Source organism: Cervus canadensis, chromosome 23 (assembly GCF_019320065.1).
Source record: "Cervus canadensis isolate Bull #8, Minnesota chromosome 23, ASM1932006v1, whole genome shotgun sequence".
Classification (NCBI taxonomy): Eukaryota; Metazoa; Chordata; class Mammalia; order Artiodactyla; family Cervidae; genus Cervus; species Cervus canadensis.
The window spans coordinates 5,126,567-5,148,688 of NC_057408.1; the positions used below are offsets into that span (position 1 = coordinate 5,126,567).

The window sequence follows — 22,122 nt, forward strand, 5'->3', positions numbered from 1 at the left end:
GACCTTGATGCGGCTACTGTTTCAGGAATCTGAATGCCAAAGAAGATTTACCTCCAGAAATATAACAGAACCAATTTGTATCACTGCAAACTTACCAATACCCATGATAGTGGGATCACATCCAGACACAAAATAGCCCACAATTCTTGCCAGTGGTGTGAAGTTATGTTTTTTAACAGCATCTTCACTCGCTATGATAACAGCTCCAGCACCATCGGAAACCCCCTTGGAAACAAACACAGATGATTAACTAGAGGGTAAAAGAATATAGTTAATCAAGCTTTGAGCTAATGGAGTGCTATTAGGATTATGGCAACATATAGGAAGCAGCCCCATAATCTGGAACACAACAAGTAGCACTAGTGATTTGTAGCACTAGTGATAAACTGCTGTATTAAAGAGACTGTCTCAGGCACAGAATACAACCTCACTAATGGAAACAGGAAAGAATGTAAAGGGAAAGCTTATATCCAGATGTGGGTAGATTTAAGAAGAAATCTGGTGAGGTGCATACATAAGGAAGAAAAAGTAAAATAATAAACCAGGTAGATTTCACTGGACAGCACATGGAACTCAGCTCAATGTTATGTGGCAACCTGGATGGGAGGGGAGTTTGGGGGAGAATGGATACATGTGTATGTATGGCTGAGTCCCTTTGCTGCTCATCTGAAACCACCTCAACACTGTTTGCTAGTTGGCTACAGCCCAGTACAAAATAAAAAGTTAAAAAAAAAAAAACAAACCAGGTAGATTTCCTTCTAACATTCTGAAAAGACTAAGAAATTGGCAGAGTATTATATAAGGGCCCCCTAATTTATTTTGGAGTATGAAAACCCAAATTAACAGAATATGAACACCACTAGCTTAGGCTAAGTAACTGAAGATCAGCATGAAAGGCATATAAAAGATATTGCCTGATCAGTTTGCAGTGAACACATCAAGAAGGGTTCAAGGTAGGCCCAGGTGCTACCTACCGATGCATTCCCTGCAGTAACGGTTCCTTCTTTCTTGAACACTGGAGGAAGTTTATTTAACTGCTCCATGGTTGTTTGGGGCCGAGGATGTTCATCTACTTGCATTGTCTGTTTTCCTTTCTTTGTTTTCACCTCAACTGGTGCCATCTCATTATTAAAGTAGCCAGCATCATTAGCTAAAAGAGTAGAAAGACTATTCATAAGAATGGGAAGAAAAAAAGAACACAAACTAGAAAAATGAAATCAAATATATCCTTCAATTTAATTTCTGTTCTGTCCTTTCCTCTCAGTCTACTTTAATATAAGCTTTTATTACTTACATAACTTACCTTGTCTATTGGAGGATTTAATATACTGTTACCCATGCAGATACATTCTGTAATACTACAATTTTGACATTTTTTTTTACTACAATATTTTTTATAAGGCAGTGCTAGATTATTAGTGTTTGCCTGCTACCTACAGACGTAATGGCATCAAATGGATTTAATGCCCTTTTTTAACTTCTCTGGGTGAGATACAAAATAGTTTAAAAAGTTACCAAGTTGTATTAATACTGATAGTCTACAGGAATGTATTGTACACTTAAAATTTTACTAAGAGGATAGATCTCATGTTAACTGTTTTTATCACAATAAGAAAAAAGGTTACCAAGTTGTCTATGCCACCAAGTCATCTATCAATGAAATTTAATGACAGGCAATGTGAAGAAATTATATGCCCTATTACTGACACAGTTCTAAGTAAAATAGCTTATCTACTTCCAATCCCATTGACTGGAGTGGACAATAGTTAATCTAAAGCTTCAGAAATAGAGTAAGTCAGGAGTGCATGCATGCTCAGTCACTCAGTAGTGTCTGACTCTTTGCAACCCCATGAACTGCAGCCCTCCAGGCTCCTCTATCCAAGGATTTTCCAGGCAAGAATACTGGAGTGGGTTGCCATTTTCTCCTTCAGGGGACATTCCCAACCCAGGGATTGAACTCATGTCTCCTGCACTGGCAGGTGACTCTTTACCACTGAGTTACCCGGGAAGCTCAAGTTAGAAATAATACCACCTTAAAGTTGATGCCATTTCATAACAGGCTAACACTTCCTTTATTTTTTTTTCACAACAATTCTGTTAGAGAAAAAGGGAAGGCAAATGTTTTTACCTCTATTATTAGCACAGTGAATAAATACTTGGTGAATAAATGACTGAAGTCAGAAAATCAGTCCATGGCAAAACTACAAACAGACTAACTCTTTACCTTTAGACCAATACCCTTCCACTTAAATGTGTAACTAAAAACAGTATGACTTGGATCAGCTCCATTCCACTTATCCCTCTGAAATACTAAAATGAACTTTATCCTCACTATTTCACTTATTTAATATTCCCTAATTAAGAGTGTCTGCTCATTTAAAACAGTTTAGTTTTCAAAACTCTTTCAGAGGACTAACAAATACTGATAAAAGAACAGCTGTCATTTTGCCCATTTTGGACTGGCTCACCAGCAGTGTGCAGTGTTACACAGGGCACCAGAGCTGAGGCCTGGGGCTAGTTCTGGGTCTCTGAGGCAGGTGCACTTATTTTCAATTAGGAATGGGAGAGGCAACTCATAAAAGGACTCCCAGTGAGTCTTCCCCAAACATACCATCTCCTTCTTGTGAGTATGAGATGCCTCTTGAGGCACCACATCCTCTGCCCCAGCTGTCTCAGAGAGCTAGCACCTCCAGCAGAGTGTATCATAGCCCTCAGAGTCTTCTACTGACCCGTCTGGGGCAAAGTTCAAGTGTCCAGATAGGATGAATTATCCACACTACTTTTTAAGTAGCATTCACATACTTCAAAAGAGAAACTTCCAATTAATTTGCAATCATTAACAGAATATTGAATATTTAAGCATTAAAAACAAAGAAATAATAAAAAAAATACGAGTTTCAAAAGGTATCATTTTAAACAATACTATTGTATGGCCTTTATAATCTAAAAGGATAAAAACCTTTCCTAGTTTTCCTCCTAAAGATATCTGTAATAACCACTTTCACTGACCAGCTTTCCACCTCTGCTGTGACTGCAAGGCGTATCTGTCACAATCTTCTCTGCTTATCTGATGTTTTACAGCAAGATTCTCTGCAGTAACTGCCATCGGCATTTGGATATGTGAATCTGTTAATCCTGTCCACAGAGTGTCTTCCAGCTATTAAAAGACATTGATAAAGTCATTTGTAAAGTGTCTCTTTTGAAAGTAATATGCTAACATTTCTTTAAATAATCAACAGTTCCAACAAAAAAGGTAAAAGTAAAATAAGATTTTCTGATAAGCATTTACTATTACTATGATTTATATTTGGTTCTGAGACATTTTCTAAAAAAACTTGAGGAAAACATAGGCAAAACACTCTCTGACATAAATCACAGCAGGATCCTCTATGACCCACCTCCCAGAGTAACGGAAATAAAAGCAAAAATAAACAAGTGGCACCTAATTAAACTTAAAAGCTTTTGCACAACAAAGGAAACTATAAGCAAGGTGAAAAGACAGCCTTCAGAATGCGAGAAAATAGCACACGAAGCAAGTGACAAAGAATTAATATCAAAAATATACAAGCAGCTCCTGCAGCTCAATTCCAGAAAAATAAACGACCCAATCAAAAAATGGGTCAAAGAACTAAACAGACATTTCTCCAAAGAAGACATACAGATGGCTAACAAACATATGAAAAGATGCTCAATATCACTCATTATCAGAGAAATGTAAATCAAAACCACAATGAGGTACCATCTCACACCAGTCAGAATGGCTGCTATCAAAAAGTCTACAAACAACAAATGCTGGAGAGGGTGCAGAGAAAAAGGAGCCCTCTACACTGTTGGTGGGAATGCAAATTAGTACAGCCACTATGGAGAACAGTATGGAGATTCCTTAAAAAACTGGAAATAGAACTGCCATACGACCTGGCAATCCCACTGCTGGGAATACACATTGAGGAAACCAGAATTGAAAGAGATATGTGTACTCCAATGTTCATTGCAGCACTGTTTACAATAGCCAGGACATGGAAGCAACCTAGATGTCCATTGGTAGACGAATGGATAAGAAAGCTGTGGTACATATACACAATGGAATATTACTCAGTCATTAAAAAGAATGCATTTGAATCAGTTCTAATGAGGTGGATGAAACTGAAGCCTATTATACAGAGTGAAGTTAAGTCAGAAAGAAAAACACCAATATAGTATACTAACGCATATATATGGAATTTAGAAAGATGGTAATGATGACCCTATATGGGAGACAGCAAAAGAAACACAGATGTAAAGAACAATCTTTGGACTCTGTGGGAGAAGGCGAGGGTGGGATGATTTGAGAGGGTAGCGTTGAAACAAACGTGTATATTATCATATGTGAAGCAGATCACCAGTCCAGGTTTGATGCATGAGACATGGTGCTCGGGGCTGGTGCACTGGATGACCCTGGGGGATGGGATGCGGAGGGAGGTGGGAGGGGGATTCTGGATGGGGAACACATGTGTGCCTGTGGCTGATTCATGTCGATGTTTGGCAAAAACCACTACAATATTGTAAAGTAATTAGCCTCCAATTAAAATAAATTAAAAAATAAATAAAAAATAAAAACACCATAATAAAATGCACACATTCTCTGCTCTAAACACAGGGCTCTAAGGAGAAGCAACAGTGTTAAATGTGCAGGGTGAGAATGTAGGAAGTCATCCTACAATCAAAACTTAAACTCTCAAGGTTCCATTTCATAAGAAACTTCAATTCTCATGCAACGTTGCCCTGTAGCCACCTCTGCAAGGCAGTTACGAACGCCCTCAGAAAGAGTATAGCTGTGCTCTTTTTTCCATCCCACACCTCCAGTGGTAGGAACAGCAGGTTCTCCCAGATACTGTGAGGCTAAAAAAGCCTGAGATAGGCTGATTTTTGTTATCCAATTAGTTAGTCTCTGATAAATGGGCCCCACCTGTTTCTTCTAGACTGCCTTGTCACCCTTTGAGTTGCTGACCTGTCTTTCCAAAGATTTTCTCAAATGTATTAGGAATCTTAAATATTATCTCATATTATTTAAGTCTTATTCATTTCAACTTTCAAAAAGGCCAGGTGAGAAACAGGGTGGACAGGATAAATCAATGATTATGACTGGGAAAGGACAGCACACTATCACTCTTAACAGTACTACTCAGGCAGTTCATAAAGGACTGTTGTTTATCTGACTGACTTGGGACACTATAACCTATTTGAAGAGAATGTTTTCTGTGGTAAAGAAGAAATCTATTCGATGGAGATTGCTCCAGAAATAAAATTTCTATTAATTATGGCAAAGATTTAATTATTTGGCTTACAAGTTGTTCAGTAGAGAGATTAATTCAATCTTTACCCATCTGTTTAATCCATTACTTCCCTTCCTTCATCTCCGCAGGTGTTAATTACACTAGCAGAGGTGTGCTGAGATAAAGTCTAATTTTATATGAGTTAAAATGTCAAAATTAACAATTATGAAATAGTTTACAGATTTCAAATAATTCATATCTTGCCAACTCCCTATTAACAGAATTGGTTTAAGTTTTCTTCTCTGCCCCAAAATGGTGTTATTAAAATTACAGTATAATAGCATGAGAAATAATTCTTAAAAATTTTAATGGTTCCAACCTTGAGCTCTGATCCAAACTTAGTTCCAAAACGAATATTTCTGACACAGTAGGGAGCCTGGCTCATGCTTTCAGTTCCTCCACACAAGACAACTTCAGAGTCTCTAGAACAAATTTCCTATTTAAAAACAAACAACAGCACCAAAATCTTTTTATTGTGACAGAAATATGTATTAAGCAGTAAACCAATAGTAAAGCTAATAAGTACCCTTGCTTACAGTAAAACTTTCAGATTATAGTGTCTCAAAGGAAAATAAAAGTAATTTCAAAGTGAATGTTAAAATATTCATTCCCAAGATATAAGGAGGAAAAAAACTAGCAGACTTTTCAATCATTTATGCAGAAGTAACAAATCCTACCTACATTTTGACAAGGAATGGTAATTCTTAACTCAATACACATCTTGAAAACTAGCAGAGATATTAATGTCTAGTATAAATGTAGAGATTGCCAGCAGATAAAGAATAAGCCCTTAAAAAGGCAAAAGTAAAATTTATCTTATTAATCAATGAACCTGACGTAGACCAGATTTATAAAAACTATGTTAACCTAGGGTAGTCATAAAGAGGAACCTGTTTATTCCAATTTTTTCCACTATTTACATTTCTCAGAAAAACAGCAAATAACAATCTTCCAAGAGCCCAATGTTTAAAATGATTGCTAGGAAAATCAGGGTCGCTACCTAAGATATATTGTAACAGGAATAAATAAACGTGAAAGTAACTTGTTCATTACGTTTTATCTTTCATTTTATTTTGTAATAAAATATGAAGACTTTGAAAACATGAAGACATTGTCAAATTAAATTTTACTGTATCCCTTTTCCCTATGCTCAAGGGAGGAAATCTATTTGCCCAACTACCCCTCAAAGAGATCATGCTAGCTTGTCCTTTGACCAACAGTATTATTCAGTACCTTTATAATAAAATACATTTCTTATCATCCTCTAAATTCTCCAACTCCCTTCCTTACCTTATAGTCTTTATTCACTGTTTTGAACTGCCTTACCTAGAACTCTTGCAGACCTGGCATCAGATTCTGCCTCTACAACTTAGTAAACTTAATGCCTTTAATAATCAATTTCCTTGCCTATAAAATAGGAATAACAGTTCTTGCCTCACAGGACTGTTGTGAAGATTAAGTGAGATACTGAATGTAAATCTAGCACAGTGTCTGGCACATAGGAAGCACTCAATAAAAATGAGTCATGACTAGCTTTGTCAAAACTGTGATAAAATACACATAACATAAAAAGTACCATTCTAATCAATTCTAACTGTGCAAGTCATTAAGCACATTCACATTGTTATGCAACCAACCACCATTACTTCCAGAAGTCTTATCAGCTTCCAAACTGAAACCCTGTATCCATTAAACATTAACTCCCCATTTTCTCTTCCCCACCAGCCCTAGCAATCCCCATTTTACTTTCTGTCTCTCTGAATCTGACCACTCTAGAGACCTCATATAAGTGGACTCATACAGTATGTGTCTTTTAGTGACTGGCTTATTCCATTTAGCAAAGTGTTTCCAGGGCGCATCACTAGCTTTTATGAAATGATTTTCTTGCATGTTCGTAATGTACTCATCAAAAAAGATTTTCTTTCTATAAATATTTGTCCAAGAAAAATCAAATATTGACCTCTCTTCATAAATACTATAAAATTGAAAACCTAGAGTTACACTGAAGCGAGGCATTTCCTCTACTATTAATATTTTCAGAGAATTCAATAAAATGCTGCTCTTACCTGACATCCACTCACAATGGACTGGAAACCAGAGCCACAGAGCCTGTTAATAGTAACAGCTGGGATCTCTTTTGGGATTCCCACACGCAAACCAACATGTCTTGCCAAGTATATAGCATCTGAAGAACTCTGGAACAGAAGGAAAAGAAAAAGAATTGCCTCTATAAATCTAGGAAATCAAGAAGAAGGACAAAATATACTAAAACGTCCACAATCTTTAAACAATTATAAACAATGTGGCTCTAAGGTACAACATAATACATACAGGTATAACGTATTTTATACAGTAAGTGTGAATGATTTGAATATATACTGTAATTTGGTTGACTGGTTTTTAAACAAACTAAGTATGAGAAATTCTTATATTAAATCTTTAGGAGAATACAGAATTTTATAACAATCAGAGCTGTTTAAAAATGGAATAGGCTATCTCAAAGTAGTATGTTCTTTAACAAAGGATGCATTGGAGACTGTGGTTCGCAACCTTGGCTGCACACTGTAATAATCAGGGAAGCTTTATTAACATAGAAACACACATAAAACAAGGTTATTTTTTGCTCAGTTAACAAATATTTTGTGGCTGGAGGCTCACAGGAACTGTCATTTCACTGGGAATGGTTGTTCAGCAGTTGCTAATTTAACGAACTCAGCAACTATACAAAACATTATATTGAATATTGAGAACTGACTACCATGAACAGCTGTGTGCCAATAAATTAGATGCACACATGTTAAGTCACTTCAGTCATGTCTGACTCTTTGTGACTCTATGGACTGTAGCCTGCCAGGCTCCTGTGTCCATGCGGATTCTCCACACAAGAATACTGGAGTGGACTGGCATGCCCTCCTCCAGGGGATCTTCCCAACCTGGGGATCAAGCCCATGTCTCTTAAGTCTTCTGCATTGGCAAGCAAGTACTTTAACACTAATGCCACCTAGGAAGCCCAATAAATTAAACAACTCAGGTGATGAGGAAAAATGCTTTGAAAGAAATAAACTACCAAAACCAAGTCAAGAAAAAATAAACAATCAGAATAGACCTATAACAAGTGAGTTGAGTTGAGTTGAGTTCAGTCACTCAGTTGTGTCCAACTCTTTGCAACCCCATGGACTGCCAGGCCTCCCTGTCCATCACCAACTCCCAGAGTTTACTCAAACTCATGTCCATTGAGTCAGTGATGCCATCCAACCATCTCATCCTCTGTTGTCCCTTTCTCCTCCTGCCTTGAATCTTTCCCAGCATCACGGTCTTTTCAAATGAGTCAGTTCTTCGCATCAAGTGGCCAAAGTATTGGAGTTTCAGCTTCAACATCAGTCCTTCCAATGAATATTCAGGACTGATTTCCTTTAGGATGGACTGGTTGGATCTCCTTGCAGTCCAAAGGACTCTCCAGAGTCTTCTCCATCACCACAGTTCAAAAGCATCAATTCTTTGGCGCTCAGCTTTCGTTATAGTCCAACTCTCACATCCACACGACTACTGGAAAAATCATAGCCTTGAATAGACGGGAACTCTGTTGGCAAAGTAATGTCTCTGCTTTTTAATAAGCTGTCTAGGTTGGTCATAACTTTTCTTCCAAGGAGCAAGTGTCTTTTAATTTCATGGCTTCAGTCACCATCTGCAGTGATTTTGGAGCACAAGAAAATAAAGTCTGTCACTGTTTCCACTGTTTCCCCATCTATTTGCCATGAAGTGATGGGACCAGATGGCACTATCTTAGTTTTCTGAATGTTGAGTTTTAAGTCAACTTTTTCACTCTCCTCTTTCATCATGAGTTCTTTAGTTCTTCTTTCCTTTCTGCGTAAGCATGGAGTCATTCTGCATATCTGAGGTTATTGATATTTCTCCTGGCAATCTTGATTCCAACTTGTGCTTCATCCAGTCCAGCATTTCTCATGATGTACTCTGCATAGAAGTTAAATAAGCAGGGTGACAATATATAGCCTTGACGTACTCCTTTCCCAATTTGGAACCAGTCTGTTGTTCCATGTCCAGTTCTAATTGTTGCTTCTTGACCTGCATACAAATTTCTCAGGAGGCAGGTGAGGTGGTCTGGTATTCCCATCTCTTTCAGAATTTTCCACAGTTTGTTGTGATCCACACAGTCAAAGGCTTTGGTATAGTCAATAAAGCAGAAGTAGATGTTTTTCTGGGACTTTCTTGCTTTTTTGATGATCCAACGGATGTTGGCAATTAGATCTCTGGTTCCTCTGCCTTTGCTAAATCCAGCTTGAACATCTGGAAGTTCACGGTTCACATATTGCTGAAGCCTGGCTTGTAGAATTTTGAGCATTATTTTGCTAGCATGTGGACTTCCCTTATGGCTCAGCTGGTAAAGAATCCGCCTGCAATGCAGAAGACCTGGGTTCAATCCCCGGGCTGGGAAGATCCTCTGGAGAAGGGAAAGGCTACTCACTCTAGTATTCTGGCCTGGAGAATTCCATGGACTGTATAGTCTATGGGGCTGCAAAGAGTCAGACACGACTGAGCAACTTTCACTTCACTTTCACTTGCTAGTGTGTGAGATAAGTACAATTGTGTGGGAGTTTGAGCATTCTTTGGTATTGCCTTTCTTTGGGATTGGAATGAAAACTGACCTTTTCCAGTCCTGTTGCCACGGCTGAGTTTTCCAAATTTGCTGGCATACTGAGTGCAGCACTTTCTTTTGCTGGCATATTGAGTGCAGCATCATCTTTAAGGATTTGAAATAGCTCAACTGGAATTCCATCACCTCCACTAGCTTTGTTCATAGTGATGCTTCCTAGGGCCCACTTGACTTCACATTCCAGGATGTCTGGCTCTAGGTGAGTGATCACACCATCGTGATTATCTGGGTCACGAAGATCTTTTCTGTATAGATCTTCTGTGTATTCTTGCCACCTCTTCTTCATATCTGCTGCTTTTGTTAGGTCCATACCATTTCTGTCCTTTATTTTGCCCATCTTTGCATGAAATGTTGCTCCCTTGGTATCTCTAATTTTCTTGAAGAGATCTCTAGTCTTTCCCATTCTATTGTTTTCCTCTATTTCTTTGCACTGATCACTGAGAAAGGCTTTCTTATCTCTCCTTGCTATTCTTTGGAACTCTCCATTCAAATGGGTATATCTTTCCTTTTCTCCTTTGCCTTTAGCTTCTCTTCTTTTCATAGCTGTTTGTAAGGCCTCCTCAGACAACTATTTTGCCTTTTTGCATTTCTTTCTCTTGGGGTGAAGACTGAATTAATTAGTACAAAACACTACTCACAAAAAAAGACAGACGGGCTTCATTACTGAATACCACCAAACATTTAAAGAAGATACCGGTAATTCACGAACTGTTCCTAAAGAATAGAAAAGGATCACTTCCCAATTCAGCATGAAGCCAGAATTATACTGATTAAAAAAATCAGACAAAGACATCACAAAAACGACTGATTAATATCTCTTATGAATATGGGTATAAAATCTTCAATAAAAAACTAGCAAACAGAATTCAGCAATTTAGAAAAAGAATTATACACTATGACCAGTGCAAGGGTCATCGAGAAATGTAAGGTTTCATCACCTGAAAGTCAATTAATTTATCACACTGTATCAACAGAATAAAAATAAAAAATCATATGATTATCTCAGTTGACATAGAAAAAGCAACTGACAAAATCTAACAACTTTTCATGATAAAAACACTCAACAACCTAGGAATAGAAAAAGAATTTCCTCAATCTGATAAAGGAAATCTACAAAAACCCACATAACACCATACTTAATGCAGAAAGACCAGAGGCTTTCCCCCACAGTATCAGGAACAAGAGAGCAATATCCATTTTTTGTCACTTTTATTCAACATCAGAGTTTCTAGACAGAGTAATGAGGCAAGAAAAATAAACACAAAAGTAAAAGAAATACAGATTGGAAAGGGAGAAGCAAAATTATCTCTGCTCTCAGATGACATGATGTTATATATAAAAAATCCAAGTAATCAACTAGAAAACCATTAGAACTAATAAATGAGTTTTGCAAGGTTTCAGGATATAAGATTAATATATAAAAATCAACTGTATTTCTTTTTTCTTAAAATCAACTGCATTTCTATACACTTGCTATGAACAATCTGAAAATTAAATAAGAAAACAATTTCATTCACAATAGTATGTAAAAGAATAAAATACTTAGGAATAATTGTTGAGATGGCAATACTCTGCAAACTGACCTACAGATTCAAAACAATCCTATCAGAATCTTAGCTGACTTTTTCATAGAAATTCTAAAATATGAATTTTAGAATCTGTTTGTCCATTTGCAGGAGGCCCAGAATAGCCAAAACAACTTTGAAAAGAAAAACTGAGGAGACTCATATTTCTTGATTTCTAAACTTACTATGAAGCAATGATAATGAAGATAATCAAGACAGTGTGGAACTGACATATAAAGGACAGACATACAGATAAGTACAATAGAATGAGGAATCGAAAAATAAAATCACGTGTCTATGGCCAGCTGATTTTCAATAACAGTGCCAAGACCGTCCAATGGGAGAAAGAAGAGTCTTTTCAAATGGTGCTAGAACAACTGGATAGTCATATGTAAAAAAATGAATTTGAACCTGTACCTCAAAACATATATAAAAATTAAATAAAAATAAACCAAAGACCTAAATGTATGAGCTAAAACTTAGAAGAAAACATAGGAATAAATCTTCACGACCTTAGATTTGGAAATAGATTCTTAGATAATGAAACTAAAAGCCTGAGCAATAACAACCAAAATTGGGCTTCATCAAAATTCAAAATTTTCATACTCTAAAGGATACAATTAAGAAATGAAAAGATAATCAAGTATAGAAAAATATTTGCAGATCATGTTATCTGTTAAGGGACTTGTATCTAGGATATAAAAACAACACTTATGAATCAACAATGAAAAGACAAATAACTTAATTAAAAAGTGGGAAAAGGATATTAATTAGACATTCTCCAAGAATCCGGCTACAATGCAGGAGACCCCAGTTCAGTTCCTGGGTCGGGAAGATCCACTGGAGAAGGGATAGGTTACCCACTCCGGTATTCTTGGGCTTCCCTTGTGGCTCAGCTGGTAAAGAATCCGCCTGTAATGTGGGAGACCTGGGTTCGATCCCTGGGTTGGAAAGATCCCCTGGAGAAGGGAATATAGCTACCCTCTCCAGTATTCTGGCCTGGAGAATTCCAGGGACTGTACAGTAAAAGGGGTTGCAAAGAGTCAGACACCACTGAGTGACTTTCACTTTCACTTTCAAGAAGATATAGCAATGGACACAAGCTCATGAAATTATGTTCAGTATCATCAATCATCAGGGAAATGCAAATTAAAACCACAATGAGATACTACTTCACATTCACTAGCATGGTTACAGTGATAAAAAAAAAAAGACATACAATAACAAGTGTTGACAAGAATGTGGAGAAAGTGGAACCTTCGTACCCTGTAGACTGGAATGTAAAATGTTCAGCTGCTTTGGAAAGCAATCTGAAAGCTTTTGAAACAACCAAATGTAGAGGTAACATATAACCTAGCATTTACACTCATAGGCATACACCGAAGGGAAATGAAAACCTGTGTCCGCACAGAAACTTGTACATGATGTTCAAAGCAGTGTTATTCACAGCGGACAATTGTGCGCCTCTCCCTGAGCCTTCTCCTGGCTCTAAGAGCTGAAAGCACGCAGTGCAGGAGGTGGCAGTAGTCTCAAGGCTTCTCACCCAGTCTGGAAACACTTTATAAGCCAGAAGAACAGTGACTAGGGCTCTAGTACTGTCAGCGGCAGGGCTTCCCAGGTGACTAGCGGTAAAGAACCCACCTGCCAATGCAGGAGATGTTAAGATGCAGGTTCAGTCCCTGGGTTGGGAAGATCCCCTGGAGGAGGGCTTGGCAACCTGCTCCAGTATCCTTGACTGGAGAATCCCATGGACAGAGGAGCCTGGTGGGCTATATAGTCCACAGGGCTGCACAGTCAGACACGACTGAAGGGACTTAGCACCAATGAGGTGTGAGAAGAGTAAGAGCGTCCCCATATCTTGACCACACTTTGAAGGCATGTTTAGCTTTCAATTATTGCAAATGGATGATTTATTTTGTACACCATATATAGCAAGGTAGAGGGTAAAAGAGCTTCTCATTCCCCACAACAAACATTGACCAAACTTCTACTGTGTGTAAGAAATTATAGACGATGTATTGCATTGCTTGGGCTTGCTATTCTCCCTAGGTGGCACACAGAGAGAACCAATTTACTTCAAGTAAGTCAAGGGAATTAATCTGTTATTTAAGAAACAATGAAATGTATCCCAAGTCCCAGACAGATATGTAGTTTCCAAACATATGCTCCTTTGAATTATATATGCCACTGCTTCGGGGGTCAGGGAATTGCTTAAATTATTGAATACCTTTAACTATTATTAACTTGTATACCATTATGACACGTTAAAGGAATTATTTTTAGAAACTGATAAACGAAAGCAATAGGAGTGAATACTTCCCTTCTGCCCCACTAACCTGCATGACATTGCCTACGACGACACTGTCAACAGTTTCAGGTGAGACTTTGCCAGCAGACAAGGCAGCCCTGGCAGCAAACTCAGCCATGTCAGTAGGTGTGAAGTCTTTCAGAAGACCTCCATAAGCTCCAAAGGGGGTCCGCTTAGCAGCAACGATGAACACACCTATTGCAAGGAGAATTTATAAGCAATTGCAGATTAGTCAGTATCCCTAACATGCTTTGAATAATTCTCTGTGAACTTTACTATAAAGCACAATTTTCAATCAAATGACTGAAAATCTCTGTCGCGTAATACATAGCATGGGTCACACACACAAGCAGTCCTAAGGGTTATCATTTTGATCAATACCTGCATGCTGGCAGCAAGAACTGCTCGGCAGGCTATGATGCAAATCCTTGTTGGTTGGACAACATTTTTATAAACTGATTATTGGCTGATGATTTGTTTAAAATGGAAACGCTTCTATTTGCTGAAATATATTGCTTAGTCATAAAATCAAAGACTCTCCCAACTAAAGGTGCCACTCACACTATGAACGTCCTCCAGACTATTTCTGACAAAAGGTCCTCTCTAACTTGTGCTAAAGGCATGCTCTACTGTGTGAACCAGTGTTACCATGAATGGGCAACATAATGATTTTTTTCTCACACTGAACTGGCCTGGCTTACCAAATCGTCCATCCACCAATCCCAGTTCTATCCAAATGCATCCCAAACTCAGTTTATATAGCTTCTAGAATATATGCTGCTTTGAATTTGTATTATATATGTCACTGCTTCTAGAGTCAGAGGATGACTCAGATTACGAATTTCAAATAACTTGAACTATTATCTGTTACTCTTAGAATAAAATGGGCAAAATAGATACCCTTTATCATGGGTAGCCCCTCCAGTACCTGATGTCAGATAACATGTAAAACTCCCAGACCTAAATTCTCTTTTCTGAAGTATGTAAAAAGTATCATTTCCATAATTCCTTAATTCTGGCTGTCTTCTTCTAAAGACACTCTAGTTCACTAATATCCTATTATAATATGTGTCAGAGTATAACAAAGTTTCCTACATCTGACCTAACCACAAAGGATACAGAGGAATCATCTATACATCTATTAATGCAAAGACTACAAATCTGCAGTATCACTACTGGCTCAACTGGTGTCCCTGTACAGACAGACACAAACTGCCCCTCCTCAAGGCACTCTAGTGCCACTAAAGGAAAAAAAGTCATGTTTAACAAATCTACAAGGACCAGGATGTGAGAGGCACCCACTAGAGTAGCAAAATGCAAAAATGCAAAGCCTGCATACTGGGGAACAGCATCAGTTAACAGCTGCTTCATCACATTAACATTTATTAGGCACTAGACATCTCGTCACTTGTCATATAATATCTAATCTTCCCAAACAACTCTGCAGGTAAATATTATAGTCAACATATAGGGGGTACTAACTGTATGACAGACTTCAGGCTTTATGCTTTGCATACGCTAAATTCTCTCAAAGACAATCTGAGCACACATTTCCACATCTTGCCAAGAAATTATGAGACTTTTTAACAATGGGTTTGTGCCCAGATACACAATTCTCCTTTATGTCAGGGATCTCTTTTGATAGAACAAACTAAACCTATCCTAAAAAATTTCCAGCTTTTTCTTTGATTTCTACTTTGAGAAATTTACAGTCTAAAAGAATGTTAGGAGCAACATACATAACTATAATTTAGAACAGATCCAATTGGTTATTTAAAGATAAAACATTCAGATATTTACAAAAGGCCATAAATATTAAAGTGAAAGTGTCACTCAGTCATGTCCAACTCTTTGCAACCCCATGGACTGCAGACCATCAAGCTCCTCTGTCCATGGAACTCTCTAGGCAAGAGTGTTTGCCATTTCCTTCTCCAGGGGATCTTCCCGACCCAGGGATTGAACACATGTCTCTCGCATTGCAGGCAGACTCTTTACCGACTGAGCCACCAGGGAAGCAAAATATTAGCTTAGTGCATTACAAATGTTTGCCTCTGACAGACGGGCTATTCTGTGCCACTGTATCTTCCTATCTGTGTGCTCAGTTACTAAGTCATGTCCGACTCTTTGTGATCCCATAGACTGTAGCCAGCCTGCTTCCTCTCTCCATGGGGATTTCCAGGTAAGAATACTGGAGTGGGATGCCATTTCCTCTTCCAGGGGCTCTTACAGACCTAGGGATCAAAACCTTGTTTCCTGCACTGGCAGGTGAGTTCTGTAGCACTGAGCCACCAGGGAAGGCCATGCCTTCCTGTAAATGTCTTTTAATCCTCCTTGATTGACAGTCTCGGCCTTTTTTCACATCAGTGTTTACTTTATTTCATTTTTCTTTCCCCTTTGCTTGCTTTATTCCTAATTTTGGTACAGTCCTATCTCTGGTCATCACCTAGTACGCTCCAATTTGGCCAACTCTTCAGTAGACACTGACGATAGAGAAGAATGGCTTCCTCAAGTGCCCAGAAAATGAAGAAAAATAGGCAAGTGAAGAGTAGATATGGAAAAAGGGAATAGCACACGGTGAACGTTCAAGTTGCTTATAGCTGTTAACTTGTAGGCCAGCATTCTACACTGAATACAAGGGCTAGAATTAAAAAACTCAGTCTTGCTGGCTTGAAGAATAAGAAAACTGAGTTTCCAGCAATCACAGCTACTGGGAACTGAGGGGGGTTTGTGAAAGAAAAGGACCACAGCCGGGAGCCCAAATATCCGGCTGAATCCTTAATCATGTACCTGTGGGGCCAACTACATGCTCCTCCACTAAGGTGAATTAAAAGTTAGCTTTGAGCTGCTGCCCTCTACAGGGCAGACAGAGTTTGCAGTTTGAGTGAAGTGAAAGTCGCTCAGATGTGTCCAATTTCTTCTGAGGTAAGGTAAGGTGAAGTCGCTCAGCCATGTCTGACTCTTTGTGACTCCACGGACTGTAGCCTACCAGGTTCTTCCATCCATGGGATTTTCCAGGCAAGAGTACTGGAGTGGGTTGCCATTTCCTTCTCCAGAGGATCTTCCCGACCCAGGGATCGAACCCAGGTCTCCTTCATTGTAGGCAAATGCTTTACTGTCTGACCCAATGGACTGTACAGTCCATGGAATTCTTCAGGCCAGAATACTGAACTGGGTAGCCTTTCCCTTCTCCAGATCTTCCCAACCCAGGGATCTAACCCAGGTCTCCTGCATTGCAGGTGGATTCTTTACCAGCTGATTTACAAGGGAAGCCCAAGAATACTGGAGTGGGTAGCCTATCCCTTCTCCAGCGGATCTTCCCGACCCAGGAATCAAACCAGGGTCTTCTGCATTGCAGGCAGATTCTTTACCAACTGAGCTATGAGGAAAGCAGTTTGAGTTCAGCCAAATTAACTGTCTACAAAAATAGTTAACAATTAATAAGTCAATACTTTTTGGAAAGTAGCAGAATTCAGTCTCTACAATGGTTCATCTGCACTGTTCACCACACAATCCAAAATTAATCCACATAGGAACAAGAAGATACAAACATATCTCAGAGATATTACGGGTTTGGTTCCAGACTACTGCAATAAAGCAAGTCACATGAATTTTTTGGTTTTCCAATGCATATAAAAGTTATATTTGTACTGTAGCCTATTAAATGTGCAACATTATGTCTAAAAAATTTACATACTAACCATCATCTGAGCCTTCAGTAAGTTGTAATCTTTTTTGCTGATGGAGGGTTTGAAATATGGTGAGAATCAACAAAATGTAACACATTTTGGGAGAAAATGTTGTAGGAAAAATGGCACAAGTAACTTGCTTGACTGTAGGATTGTCACAAACCTTCAATTTGTAAAAAACAAACAAAAAAATCTGCAGTATCTGCAATTCACAAGAAAATGAGGTATGCCTGTGTGACTCATTCTTAAGATAAAAGACAATTAACAGAGACGGACCTCAACATGACCCAGACGTTAGAATTTGCAGACGAGGATTTTAAAGCAGTACTCTCTCATAACTATGTTCCAAAATATATAGAAAAATATGTTCATAATAAGGAATCAGACAACTCCACAAAGAAAAAGAAGCTTAAAGAAAAAAAACCAAAGTGAAAATTCTAAAACTGAAAAATACCTGAAATAAAACATGTATTGAACAGGTGTAGTAGCAGAATGGAAGTGAAAGGAGTAAGATTCAGTGACTCTGAAATAGATAAATGGATATTATGTAATCTGAAGAACAGGGGGAAAATATTGGGGAAAACAAAATAAAAACAAAAAACATGGGTAGAACCTCAAAGTCTATTGCAACTGACCTCAAAGTCAAAGGCAAGTCAATGGAAAAAGCATAGTCTTTTCAATAAGTGGTGCTGGAACAACTGGACATCCACATGTCCAACAAACAACAACAACAAAGTAGACAGACCTTACACCTTTCATAAAAATTAGCTCAAACTGGATCATAGATTTAAATATAAAATGCAAAAACTAAAAGTCCTAGAAGATACCAAAGGAGAAAACCTAGGGGACCTTAGATTTGGCTTGGTGATAACTTTTTAGATACGACACCAAAAGCACAATCCATGAAAGAAAAATTTGGACTTTATTTAAAATTGAAAACTTCTACTCTTCAAAAGATACCATTAAAAGCACAAAAAGACAAGCCACAGATTGGGAGGGAATACCTGCAGAATACTTATCTGATAAAGGATTGTACTTAAAATATACAAAGAACTCTTCAAACTCAATGAGAAATTAATGACCCAGCTGAAAATGCATTAAAAAATGTGCTCATCAAAGATACTATACAAATGGCAAATAACCATATGAAAAAATGCTTGACATCGTGTTATTAGGCAACTGAAAATTAAAACAACTGTGAGATTCCATCTCCCAACTAAAATCCAAAACACTGGCAACACCAAACATTGGTGATGATGTGGAGCAAAAGAAATTCACCCGCTGATTCTAGGAATGCAAAATGGCACAGCCACTTTGGAAGAGAGTATGGCAGTTTCTTCCAAACCTAAAACAAAACATACATCACTCACATGATCCAGTAATCACAGTCCTTCGTATTTACCCCAATGAGTTGAAAACATGTCCACACAAAAACCCACACACAAATGTTTATAGCAGCTTTACTCATTAACTGCCAAAACTTAAAAGCAGACAAGATGTTATTCAGTAGGTTAATGGATAAGCTGTGGTACATTCATACAATGGAATATTATTCAGCACTAAAAAGAAATGAGGTATCAAGTTATGAAAAGACATGAAAGAAACTTAAATGCATACTGCTGGTGAAACAAGTCATTCTGAAAAAAACAACACACTATATGATTCCAACTATATAACACCTGGAAATGGCAAAATTATGGAGACAGTAAAAAGACCAGCAGTTGTCAGGGGTTGGGGGTTGTGGGGAAGGAGAAATGAACAGGTAGAGCACTGGGAAATTTTAGGGCAGAGAACTACTTTTTATGGTACTATAATGGTAGATATATGTTATTATACATCTATCAAAACCTACAGGACTGTACACACAACAAATGAAACTTCATGTAAACTATGAACTTTAGTTAAAAATAATGGATCAAATAAAAAGTCATTTAATCTCAAAAAAAAAAAAAAAAGGATCAGTATTGGTTCATCAGCTGCAACAAATGTACCACATTAATGCAAGCTGTTAATAACAGGGGATAATGGAGTGTCATGAATAAATTGTATGGGAATGCTCTGTACTTTCTGTTCAACTTTTCTATAAAACTAAAAGATAAATGTACAGATTCAAGCTCAGTTAACCCCAAATTGAATACATGCAAAATGCACGCACACACTCATCCTGGCACATCAATGTTAAACTTCTCAAAACTAAAGTGAAAATCTCAAAAAACAGAAAAAAGGACATTACATACATAGAAATGATTTGAATGAACACTGACTTTTCAGAAACAATGAAGGCAAACTTCCTTTGCTTCTCCATAAATTTCCATTCATGAGTTTCTTTCTTGTACTTTATAATCTAAGAAAGCATTTTCGTGTGCAAAGTTCTAGTGGTGAAATATGAGAAACCTACAAAGGAGTGTATGTGTATGCCTGTGTGAAAACGAAAATAAAAGCAAGAATTTCCCCTTTCCTTACATCATGTCTGTTTCCTTGGTGCTCCCAGACTGTAAAGTTAGCAGGAGTAAGGCTAACACTGAACTAATACAATGATTTTGAATGGGGAAAATGCTATTAAGCATTTTAAAAAATTATTTAAAAAAATAATCTGGCATGTGCAGGTATAAAGATTAGACAATCTAAACAATTTTTTCCCCTGTTTCATAAACTGGATACCATGGCAATAATTATTAATATCTGATCTGATATCAATTTTGTGTGGATGTTAAAAGGTCTAAAACCTAACAACCATTAACCAAACTAACGTCTTATGAATTTTAAAAGACTCTGGAAATTCAGGGGCTAAAGATTTCCACTGAAAGGCAGTGAAAAGACATTAATCCAGGGCATAATGAGTCACAAATGCCAAGAAAGGGCCTGGCAAGGTGGCAAATGTGACCGTAGAGGAAAAAATAACACTAGAAAATAAAGAGGAATTCTGCCTTCTTTTCTATTACATTGTTAGGAAAATATTTACCCATTTAATCACAACAACTGCTGACAGCAATCAAAGTTAGCAAGGACAACTGCTGCTTCTGTATCCACTTCAGTTGCAGGATTAATTTGGCAGTCCACCAACATGCTCTGCAAGGTTGCACAAACACTCCCAGCAAAGCTAAGGAACAGTAAGAGAACTACTATTTGTTGAGGGCAACCTTCCAACCAAGTCCTTGGATGGGTGCTAATAAAAAACTGGGGTACTGGTTCTACTTGAAGACAGAAATCTGATTAATGACAATCTTTACCAAAGCCAATTTTGCTCCCATTCAAATGTGTCCTTTTCCTTACAAGAATCAGTCAAACTCTCTCTCTTACCCAATAGTCCTGCAAGCACTTAGTAATACTGTCTCTTGAGCAACGAGTGCATCTGTAATGTATTCTGGCGGTGGTGGTGCTTTGGTCACTAAGTTGTGTCCAATTCTTGGAATCCCATGGACCGCAGCCCACCAGACTCCTTGGTCCATGGATTTCCCAGGCAAGAATACCGGAGTGGGAAGCCATTTCCTTCTCCAGGGGATCTTCCTGACCCAGGGATCGAACCCACACCTCCTGCATTGCAGGTGGTTTTTTTTACTGCCGAGCCAGCAGGGAAGCCCTCTAACTAAACAATAACAACCAAAACACTAACTACCATTATAGATAAGCCAGTCCACCTTTCTGGACATCAGTGTCCTCAACTATAAAACAGGGAAATGGATAAAAGTATGATCACTAACTTTAACACCATAGTGAATGGTGTCCCAAAGTCATAACTTCATACTTCCTCCGTGCAGATGTTGATGCACATTCTTTCCTTACATAGTTTTCATCAAATTTTCAAAGCGGTCTGTATTAAAAAAAAGAGTGGTAAGGATCACTAATAAAACAGTAAACAGAGAAATCAATAAAACTATGCTTTCCTTTTAAGGACGATAACTCATGAGAATGTAGCTGTTAAATAATTTGCGTCTCCTGAATACGCCATCTAAAAAAAAAAAATAAGTATGCTACTGTATGAAATTCAGAGTTGGAAAGAGCACTGACAAACTAAACCCTTTTGTCTCAGAATATCTATTTTCCACTGGAACTGTTCGCATGTCATTTTGGCTTGTCTGAGCTCCAGATCCCCCTAACCAACTGTCTACCTGGTCCCTGCACTTGAGCACCTCAATATTCTCTTCCAGGTCTATCCCTTCCCCCGTTTTCCTCACTCCCTAAGGAGCATCATGAACTCAGTTCTTCAAACCAGAAACCTGAAGTCATTCTTGGCATTTCCTTCTCATAGACCTGCCACTCCAACCGATCACCAAGTTGTGTCAAATCCACCTCCAAATCTATCTCAAACCATCCCTCCCCCTTTTCCCCAATCCCACTGCCCCCTACTTGAATCAAAACCATGATTTGATGTTGCCTAGATCTCTGCCATAAGACTCTTAAGTGGTCTTAAACTCTCTTCCTTGCTACACAGGCAGATTCACAGTCCTGAGGAAATGGGGACAGACTGGAAATCAGATCGCATTACTCTTCTAGGTAGGAGGCTGCTTTCTTTAAAATCCAGAATCAAACCGATCACCTTTACAGAGCCCTCGGGGCCCTGGACAACCAGAACCTTGCT

General features: G+C 38.2%; 1 protein-coding gene across 4 annotated transcripts in view; it reads right to left on the reverse strand.

Moving 5' to 3' along the window:
• Nucleotides 1–22,122, reverse strand: part of ACAA2 (acetyl-CoA acyltransferase 2) — a 38,969-nt gene that overhangs the window by 15,990 nt on the left and 857 nt on the right. For 3 of the 4 annotated variants that reach the window (XM_043443868.1, XM_043443869.1, XM_043443870.1), the window contains exons 2-7: nt 13,886–14,052; nt 7,379–7,507; nt 5,632–5,748; nt 3,010–3,157; nt 975–1,150; nt 96–225 (exon numbers count right to left, since the gene is read on the reverse strand). In XM_043443868.1, coding sequence (XP_043299803.1) covers nt 96–225; nt 975–1,150; nt 3,010–3,157; nt 5,632–5,748; nt 7,379–7,507; nt 13,886–14,052 — 867 coding nt within the window. Of the gene's footprint in view, nt 1–95; nt 226–974; nt 1,151–3,009; nt 3,158–5,631; nt 5,749–7,378; nt 7,508–13,885; nt 14,053–21,244; nt 21,355–22,122 lie in introns of those variants that run through there. The other variant, XM_043443871.1, reaches the window with a different exon arrangement.